The following is a 10,575-nucleotide window of genomic DNA, read 5'->3' on the forward strand; positions in this document are numbered from 1 at the left end:
AGGGCTTTAAAGGTAAGTACCAGCACCTTAAATCTCACCCGGAGGGCAACTGGTAGCCAATGCAGCTCACGCAGGAGGGGTGTAATATGGGAGTATCGGGAAGCTCCCATCACAACCCGTGCAGCTGCATTCTGCACCAGCTGAAGCCTCCGGGTGGTCTTCAAGGGCAGCCCCATGTAGACAGCATTACAGTAATCAATACGGGAGGTAACGAGTGCGTGGGTGACTGTACGTAGGGCATCTCGGTCCAAAAAGGGGCGCAATTGGTATATAAGACGAATCTGGGCAAATGCCCCCCTAGCCACGGTTCCAATGTGATCTTCAAAACTGAGTCGTGAATCTAGGAGGACGCCCAGATTGCGTGCTTTATCAATGGGAGGTAACATCTCTCCTCCTATAGTCAGAGATGGAACCTCTTGGACTTTAGCTTCCTTCTTCTGGGATATATATATATATAAGCTAAGGACTGATCTGAGTAGTTCTTGGATGAACTAGACTAATTCAGGCAACTGAAAAAAAACAGTTCAACTACACTTGAATCTTTAGCATCTGAGAGACACCATCATGCTACTTCTAAGCTAGTAATGAAAGACAGAACTATTGCTAGCTTAGAAGTAGCATGATGGTGTCTCTCAGATGCTAAAGATTCAAGTGTAGTTGAACTGTTTTTTTCAGTTGCCTGAATTAGTCTAGTTCATCCAAGAACTACTCAGATCAGTCCTTAGCTTATTTTGAGATTAGCCAAGGTCAATTGTATTTGGACACCATAATGTACAACTGTTAAGCCCTGATGCATTTTCCCCCTTTAGATGAAATTTTAAAAAGAAGTAATCAATATACTCGGTTATAGAGTGAGCTAATTACTTCACTGTTGTTTTCAGAGCCGACTAGAGGTATATTCAACACACTGCCCAGCTGGAACATCTGTCCGTAATATTCTTCACTGGAGTCAGGTAGAGTTGAAATCCCCAAGCTGATTGAGAAATGCTTGCTGCAATGGTGTTGAGGTTATTGGCTTGCATTTATGGGTCATGATTCTAATGTTAGCTTTTACCTCTGTGGCAATTCTGCACATGCTCTTCCAGGAGTAAGACCAATTGAACTTTGGAAGTCTTACTTCTAAGGAAATTCCCTCGGCAGGAGGTGGGTGTTTCAATTACTCAGTGCAATTATCTGCACTAAACCCTGGATGCCTGCCAGCAGGGGAAGACTTTGGAAAATATACACAGTTGTGTATCTCTCAAGGAGTGGGTGGGTAAACAAGTGTCACAGGAAAAGTGCTACACCTGACAATTTGTTTTCTCTCCCTATGTATAATAAATGCCTCAGAGCAGAAAGGCAGTGTATAGAATGAATGAATGAATGAATGAATGAATGAATGAATATTCTTGAAGGCATACACACCTTTAAAAATAACTTTATTTTCAGGCTGTAAAGTCTGGAGAATTCAGAGCATTCGACTGGGGAAGCAGAAAAGAAAATATGGCTCATTATAAACAGGTAAGAATTTCCAAAAGCAGAGACATATTAGACTGCAATATTAAAAGATAACCAGTATAAAGGTAGTCCTCGACTTTTTTGGGGGGGGGAACATTCCTTGCCACAGTTGTTAAGTGAATCACTGCCGTTAAATTAGTAACTTGGTTGTTAAGTAAATCTGGCTTCTCCATTGATTTTGCTTCTCAGAAGGTTGGAAAAGGTGATCAAAGGTGACACTGAAGATGTCATAAATATGAGTCAGCTGCCAAGTGTCTGTATTTTTATCACGTGACCCTGGGGATGCTGCACTGGTTGTAAGTGTGAAAAACAGTCATAAGTCACTTTTTCAAGTGCTTTTGTAACTTTGGTCACTAGATGAATGAACTGTGGTAAGTTGAGGACTACCTGTAATGCTGCTGGTGGGTTTTTTTTTTTTTTGCAAATACATACATTTTCTTGTGAATGGCCTCATCCTAAGGCAGGGGTGTCAAACTCACAACGTCACGTGACATGTCATGACTTATTATGACTTTTTTTCCATTGCCGGCAATCGGATGGGAGCGGTTTTGGCATGACGCATCCGGCCTGTACGCTGGCAGTTTGACACCCCTGTCCTAAGGCAATGATGAGATGTTCCCTCCTTCCCCTTGATAATTATGCTTTCAGGGCAAAAATTCCCCATTTGTATCTATTTAGGGACTTAATCATCTGTGGAAGCCTGTTTCAAGTGAAGTTAGCTATGTGGCTAAAAAGATTGTGTTGATTGATTCCCAAACTGATAAAGATTCAGAAAGCTGTCATATAGAGAGAGTCAGTTGAAAGCCAATCTATTGTCTGTTATCATTATGAAAAGACCAGCACTATCCTCATTTTGCTGGGTAATATTAGAAATCGTTCAGTTGCTGAAATTCCTGTAACCTCTTCCAATTTTTTTATGAATAAACCTTGTTAAAGAGAACTCTGGGAATTTTGCCTAAAGAGGATTGTTTACAGGTTTGGGCAACCGAAGAGAGTGACACTCATCTCTGGGAAACATGCCTGGCATCTCAACTAAAACTTTCTCTTAGCCCAGGGATTCTCTACTTAGAATTCTTTTTATCCTAGTTGCCCTAATTATACTAGGGTACCGGCACTTAGATATGGATTTTTACTGTGGTCTATGTTAAGAAACTGAATTATTTTTGTTGTTGTTTTTTATTGCACATATTTGTTCGTTTATTGTTTATTGTATTTTTACTGTTTTAACGTTTTGCATAACTTGGAAATCAGCCCCCAAACTTTAGTTATTGGGCAAATTAGATATAGTAAATAAATACATAAGGATCACTGTGGCCATATTGTTGTATGTTACATAGAATTTGTTCTGTAAAAATGGGAAGCCTTTGTTAAATAGTTTGCCTCAGGTGATTTGTTGAAGAGATCTTGGAGAACCTTGCCTTTCCAGTTGTTGCCAAACTACAACCTCAGGCAGTTTGCTTGGTGGTGACATCAGGATGAGAATTTCTTTGGATTTTTTTAAACCATTATTTTTCCTTCTTTCTTAGCCAACACCACCTCCCTACAAAATGGAAAGGATGCTTGTTCCAACAGCCATATGGACAGGTGGCCATGACTGGCTTTCAGACAGGAAGGACGTTGCCATCTTACTGACTCTGATCCCAAATTTGATATACCACAAGGAGATCCCAGAATGGGAACATCTGGATTTCATCTGGGGTCTCGATGCCCCACAGCGCATGTTCAGAGATATGATTCAGATGATGCACAAAGTTCAATACGCCCATTGATTACTTGAAGTTGTAGTCTCAAAACACTGATGCAGTTGTGAGAGGGAAGTCTTGCTCTTTACCTACATCCGCCATTATTCTGACACAATCCTTCTTGCAATACCTTAAAAAATGGAAATTTTGCACTTTTCATAAATTTTTAAAACCATGCAGTTTTAATAGAAAGGCAGAGAATAGGTACTGAATGAAACCAAATGCCCTTGCAGTGCTGCTATTCTTCCACTATTCAGATAATTTTTGAAACGGGAAGGGGTGGGAATGACAATTTATTGAACCTTGCTATTACCCATGATATTAAGCCTGTGAAAGCTATTTAAACCTGGCTGCATATGTGCGATTTTATTTTGATTGTTTTGTTGGAACAAATTCCTTTCAGAGTGCACTTAAATGTTGATAGGTTTGCCTAGTTTTGATATGGAATCAATAGGGATAGTTAGCAATGGCTTAAGTTTAACATCTGTGAAATTTACATTTGACTGTTCATTCCAAACCACAGTCCTTGTTTGCTTAAAATGTGAAAGAAGCACTTTGGAAAGCAGCACCTCGCTATTCTCTAAGCACAAGCAATATCCTGAAAGTAGATTTAACAAAGTAGATTTCCTGCCTTAAAATCCTCCTGTGGATTTCGCAACACATACTTAAAAGATGTACCTCTCCGTAATATGGAAAGAACCAATATTTTCATTTGTTTCAGTAGGGAGAGGCCTGCAGCGGAGGCTTCTTGAGTTTGTAGTCCTGGTTTTGAAAACAGATGTATGCATTATATTTCAGGAGCATCTGGAAGACTTGGGTGTTTTAAAGGGAGTGGGTATTTTAAAGGCAACATCATGCGTAGGGGAGACTGATCTCTTGGGAATAAATTCTTGTTCTTTTGTAATGAAATATGCTTCAGCTGCCTTAATTGCTATCCTGCAAGTTTTGAATGCGTATTGATGTCACGGTTCCGATAGATGAGACAATTCAAACAAATTGCAGGCATATTATTTATCTAAAAAGTCTTAGTAATGAAAGGAAACATCGGCACTCATGGAGGGATGCCAGAATCTGAAATTTCCTCCCCCCAAACCCATCATAACACACACACAATCCCTGCCCTTATCTACACGTCATAAATCACATCCAATTAGTTTTACATATGAGGTTTCACTTCCCATTCTGTAGGCAGGCTTTTCCAATCTTCTCACAACATCCGGGTAGATGTCCTCCCCCACCCCAAATGAAGCAATTAAAGTAACAGGCTGTCTCTTATATTGTCAGTGCAAAACCGTCAATGTTTGCAGCATTGACAATTAGATTTAAATACTGAATGAAATTAGTTGCAGATCAGTGTGTGAGCATGTTGGTGGTATTGGAAAGTAGCTTCATTGCAACAGAGCTTTTCACCAGCCTAAGAAGGCAATGCAGAACTTAGACAATAATTGAACCCAACGAAGATGGATGTTTTCCTTAAGCTGGTTGGATGTGATTTCTTGCTAAGAATCTTAATGTCTTGAATGCTAGAGATATGCAGTCCACCAGATTCCATCTTCTGTCATATACATCTTACAATTGGGTACCGTCACATGGGGCATTATGAAAATGTTGGAAGGAGGACTCAATATTAAAGTCACCTGAATATTTTTCCCTTAAATGTTCAGCTACATTTTAGAACTTTTTTCACTTTACAAGCCCACAAGGAGTGGTAGAAAGGAGAAATCATTTTTAGCAACTCTTTGCAGTGTGTGTTCCTGAAGACACTTCTGTTTCTCTTCATTGATGGTGGGCTCTATAGAGAAACAGCCAGGGCTTTGGTTCAATTGTTCTGATTTGTTTTTCTTTAATTCTATGAAATTCCCTAGCTAAAGGGATAAGATTGCAGATGGGTATGCTTAAAAGAAATCACTTCCTTCACACTGGAGCAACTTGGCAACTTTAAGTCTTGTGAACTTCAACTCCCAAAATTCCTCAACCAGCTTTGCTGCACTAGAGTATATCCAAAATAAGGAATCTTAACCTTATTACAGCAGATTTTATGCTAACTACTTGTAAAGTTTTCCCCAACCTGCTATCCTTGTGTGTCAGACTTCCATATCTAAAATTCTTGGCAATATGAAAAACTAGTTGGAAGATTATGGGCATTAAACCTCAGCTCATCTTCTGTTGTTGTTGTTAGTTGCGAAGTCATGTCCGACCCATCGCGACCCTATGGACAATGTTCCTCCAGGCTTTCCTGTCCTCTGCCATCTTCTGGGCTCCATTTAAGCTCACGCCTACTGCTTCATCTTCTGTAGAGAATACCATATGTAAAAGTTGACTTGATCATACACTTAAAGTCTTATACATGTTATGCTTACATAAAACCTTATTTTTAGATCTCCAGGACTTGACACCTAGTAGGGCGGGCACAAGCTGTTGTATTTTAACAAGCAGATTTAAGGATTGGGTCTTGCTGACAGCCAATGTGGTGTAGCAGTTAAAGTACTGGCTTGCACTGGTGAGACCCGAGTTCTAGGCCTTCCTCAGTCACAGAAGTTCAATGTCAATTCTTAGACCAGTCATTTTACTATTAGTCCAACTTGCCCCACAAAGGCTGTTCTGGAGAAAACGAGGAAGCACGCTGTACACATGTCTTGAGCTCCTATACTAAAAGCAGGCTGAATGTTGAACAAATAAATATGGGATGATAATGGCAATAAATTGTACCATAAAAGGGAAGCATGCTCATCCAAGGTTGTTTGATTTGTTTTAAACAAACATATAGAGCAGGGGTCTTCAAACTTGACAACTTTAAGACTTGTGGACTTCAACTCCCAGAATTCCTCAGCCAGCCAGGACTGGCTGAGGAATTCTGGGAGTTGAAGTCCACAAGTCTTAAAGTTGCCAAGTTTGAAGAGACCTGATAAAGAGAGTCGAAGAGGAGAGCTAGTTTAATAGTTAAGGTAGCAGAACAGAAATAGGAAGATTTGAGTTCTAGTCTTGCCTTAAGTATGAAAGCCAATTGGGTGACTTTGGGTCATTCTCTCAGCCCTGACATCAGGCTCAGGTGACAAGCTGGTTAGTCAATTCCCATCACAACTAATGCATCAACACTTGGCTGACCTGAAAATGTGGGGGAAATGTTAGGAAGAAAAAAAACCAGTATTTAAGACCAAAATAACTCAAGATTATTTTAGACTACGGCTCTTCAAGCTTGGCCCTTTTATGACTTGTGGACTTCAACTCCCAGAATTCCTCAGCCAGGCATGCTGGCTGAAGAATTCTGGGAGTTGAAGTCCACAAGTCATAAAAGGACCAAGTTTGAAGATCCCTGTTTTAGACCAACAGAATTCCCCAACATACTGTAGCTGGCTGGAGATTTCTAGAATTTGAAATCCACACATCTTAAAGTTACCAAGTTTGAGAAATACTGTTTTAGACTTTCAACTGCCAAAGCTTTGGCTGGAAATGTTGATTGTGAATAAACGGGCAAGGTTGGTGAAAACGTACTTATTTTCTTGCTATTTGTTTCTGACTAATTTAACAGACCACCTACACAAGCATTATATCCAACAGACTGCAAAGAATTACAGCCAGTTTTAACAGTTGTGGCTAATTTGGATTATGTCCAGACTAGAACTTGCAGAAATATTTTTCACAATCATAATTAGGAAATGGATTTAGAGAAATTAATATTTAAGGGTAGCCAGGTATTCTTGGAGTTAGCATTTTCTTACAGTGGTCACCCACAAATATGACTATACTCTCCAATCTTCCCCATGCTAATTCAGCCTGGTGTTAAAGCAACATACCCCAATTAAATTAAATTCTCTCACATATGCATACATTCTCATCCTGATTAGATTTTCACAGATAAACAAGATTTCACATATTCACATACCCTGATTAGATCCCTGGCGAGAAACTGCTTGCACAGGTATATACAGAGAATAGGAAAGTCAAACACCGTGCATCCCAAACCTGGATAAATTACCCAAAATTGGTTAAAAGTAGTAGTTTTTAGGGTAACACAGAAAGAACTCATTACCCAACTCATTACCCAACCAGGACTTTTTAAATTGATTTGAAGTGTTATACTTACAGTTGGGTAAAAAGGACTTTCTGATAAGCAATTTTGGGTAATAAAAGAAAAAGTTTGGGAAACAGTCCATCGTGGCTTCCTTATCTTGTTTTCTCAAGCTTTGGGCACAATTTCAAAGAAGCATTTGGTTACAATTAGCCTCCATATTATTATCTCCAGGGCCCAAGCAGGGCATTATTACAAATACTGTTAGAAGGTAGTAGCTTGTTTTACACCATGCCAAGTTCCCATTTAAAATACTATTACGACATAAAATCAGGTAGATTGACAGAAGCTGGCAGATGCCTAGTGAGATGTCCACCAGCATTGTGTTTCTTGCCCTATTCTATGATACAGAAAAAAGAGACCTAAGGCTGAGATGGTTCAAGATGGCTTTAATCCACTGGTTTAACAACAACAACAACAACAACAACAATAAAGTTGGAAGGGACTTTGGAGGTCATCTAGTTCAACGTCCTGCTCAGGCTGGAAACCCTATACCATTTCAGACAAATGGCTGTCCAGTCTCTTCTTAAAAACTTCCAGTGTTGGAGCATTCACAGCTTCTGGAGGCAGGTTGTTCCACTGATGATGATGATGATGATGATGATGATGATGATTATTATTATTATTAATTTTATTTATATACCGCCCTTCTCCCGAAGGACTCAGGGCAGTGAACAGGGCAGTACATGTTAAAAGACAAAATACAAAAATTAAAAGAGATTAAACAAAATGCCCACAGCTCTTACAATAGGTTAAAACACATTAAAAGTAATAAAAAACCCAACCCATCCCATCAGGCCAGGCCAGCTTGTTCGAAGAGATACGTCTTTAGATCACGCCGGAAGGAGCGCAGGTCGGGCACCATCCGGAGCTCAACCGGAAGATGGTTCCATAAATCCGGCGCGCCCACAGAGAACGCCCTCCCCCTGGGGGCCACCCTGAGGAGGCCCACTCTGTGGGAGCGTACTGGGCGGAGGGAAGTTGATGCCGGCCGCAGGTGTTCCCCAAGGTATTCCGGACCCATTCCATGTAGGGCTTTGTAGGTCAATACCAGCACCTTGAACCTCACCCGGAAGACAACTGGAAGCCAATGCAGCTCACGGAGCAGAGGTGTAACATGGGAGTATCGGGAAACTCCCAGCACAACTCTCGCGGCTGCATTCTGTACCAGTTGGAGCCTCCGAGTGGTCTTCAAGGGCAGCCCCATGTAGAGAGCGTTGCAGTAGTCCAGACGAGAGGTCACGAGCGCATGAGTGACCGTACATAAGGCATCCCGGTCTAAATAGGGCCGCAACTGGCGCACCAGGCGAACCTGGGCAAAGGCCCCCCTAGTCACAGCTACTAGGCTTCCGGGTGCTACACCAGCTACCAGGCTTCCGGGTGCTACACCAGCCTCGAGCTCAAGGTAGGGGTGGGGGTGTGGCGGTGATCATTAGGGAGACCTTATGTCCGCGGGAGACCACCGTTCCTCAGATAGTCGGGTGTGAGTCTCTCTTTGTGAGATTTGGTTCTGGGGCGCAGTTGGGCTTGCTCGTGTACATTTCGCCTAGTCGCGTAGCGGCAGCCCTGCCCGAGCTGCTCGATATCCTCTCGGGGTTGGTGGTTGAGTTCCCCAAACTTATAGTTTTGGGAGACTTCAATCTACCATCCCTGGGAGGCTCATCTGAGCTCACTCGGGAGTTCATGGCTTCCATGACGGCCATGGACCTGACGCAGGTAATTTCTGAACCAACTCATGAGGGAGGCCACACCCTTGACCTGATTTTCTTATCTGGACGGTGGTTGGATGATCTTGGTGGGGGCTTTCCATTTATTATGCCCCTGTCATGGACCGATCATCACCTCCTGCGGCTGGTCTTCCATTTTGCCACCCCCCGCCGTGGGGGTACGGAGCCAATTAGATGGTACCACCCCAGACGCCTAATGGATCCTGATAGATTCCAAGCGGCGCTGGGGTCCCCACCTGCCTCCATTGCTCACAGCTCGGCGGATGCCTTAGTGGAAGCCTGGGAAAGGGCAGCCACTGAGGCACTTGACCGGGTTGTACCCTTGCGGCCCCTGACCCGGCGCAGATCCCAGCGAGCTCCATGGTTCTCCGCGGAGCTCCGGGAGATGAAGCGTCGGAAACGGGGCCTAGAGAGCTGCTGGAGGTCCAGCCGATCTGAACCCGACCGATTGCGGTTAAGAACCTACATTAGGTCTTATCTCGCTGCGATGAGGGAGGCGAGGTGTAATTACTTCTCCACCCTCATCGCGTCCGCAGATAATCGCCCAGCCGCCTTGTTTAGGGTGACTCGCTCCCTTCTTAATCAGGAGGTGAGGGAGGATCCCTTGCAGGGTCGTGCCGAGGAGTTTAGTCAACATCTGTCGGATAAAATCGCTCGGATTCGGACCGGTTTGGACTCCAGCTGGGCAGAGTCTGGCGATCAGGACACGGGCGGTCCTGTCAATGTTATCTGGGAGGAGTTTGATTCTGTGACCCCTGATGAAGTGGACAGGATTATGGGGAAGCTGAGTTCCACCACATGTTTATTGGATCCGTGCCCTTCTTGGCTGGTTTATGCAGCTAGGGAGAGGACACGAGGCTGGCTCCAGGCGGTTATATCTGCTTCTTTCCCCACCGTCTTGAAGGAGGCGGTGGTGAGACCTCTCCTCAAGAAGCCTGCCTTGGACCCAGCTGTATTGAACAACTTTCGTCCAGTCTCCAACCTTCGCTTTCTTGCGAAGGTTGTTGAGAGTGTGGTGGCGCATCAGCTCCCTCTGGTCCTGGATGAAGCGGATTATCTGGACCCTTACCAATCGGGTTTCAGGCCCGGGCACAGCACGGAGACGGCATTGGTCGCTCTGGTGAATGATCTCTGGAGGGCTCGGGATAGGGGATATTCCTCTGTCCTAGTCCTATTAGACCTCTCGGCGGCTTTCGATACCATCGACCATGGTATCCTGCTGCGGCGTCTCAGGGGACTGGGAGTGGGAGGCACGGTTTTTCAGTGGTTCTCCTATCTCCTGGGACGCTCGCAGTCGGTGTTGGCAGGGGGGCAGAGGTCGACCCCTAGGACTCTCGCTTGTGGAGTTCCTCAGGGGTCGGTCCTCTCGCCTCTCCTGTTCAACATCTATATGAAACCGCTGGGTGAGATCATTCGTGGTTTTGGAGTTGGGTATCATCAATATGCTGATGATACCCAACTTTTTATTTCGACCCCAAACCACCCCAGTGATGCCCTCGCTGTGATGTCCCGTTGCCTGGAGGCGGTTCGGGTCTGGATG

The 10,575-nt window shown here is 43.7% G+C and overlaps 1 protein-coding gene across 3 annotated transcripts in view; it reads left to right on the forward strand.

Annotated features, from left to right (window-relative positions):
- LIPA (lipase A, lysosomal acid type) overlaps positions 1-4,148 on the forward strand; it is a 24,623-nt gene extending 20,475 nt beyond the window's left edge. For all 3 annotated transcript variants that reach the window (XM_083363534.1, XM_083363536.1, XM_083363535.1), the window contains 3 exons: positions 882-953; positions 1,429-1,500; positions 3,024-4,148. In XM_083363534.1, the coding sequence (XP_083219660.1) occupies positions 882-953; positions 1,429-1,500; positions 3,024-3,266 (387 nt within the window). In that variant the 3' untranslated portion in view covers positions 3,267-4,148. The remainder of the gene's footprint in view (positions 1-881; positions 954-1,428; positions 1,501-3,023) is intronic.
- Positions 4,149-10,575: the final 6,427 nt, after the last annotated feature.

Source organism: Vipera ursinii (genome assembly GCF_947247035.1).
Source record: "Vipera ursinii genome assembly, chromosome: 5".
Lineage (NCBI taxonomy): Eukaryota > Metazoa > Chordata > Lepidosauria > Squamata > Viperidae > Vipera > Vipera ursinii.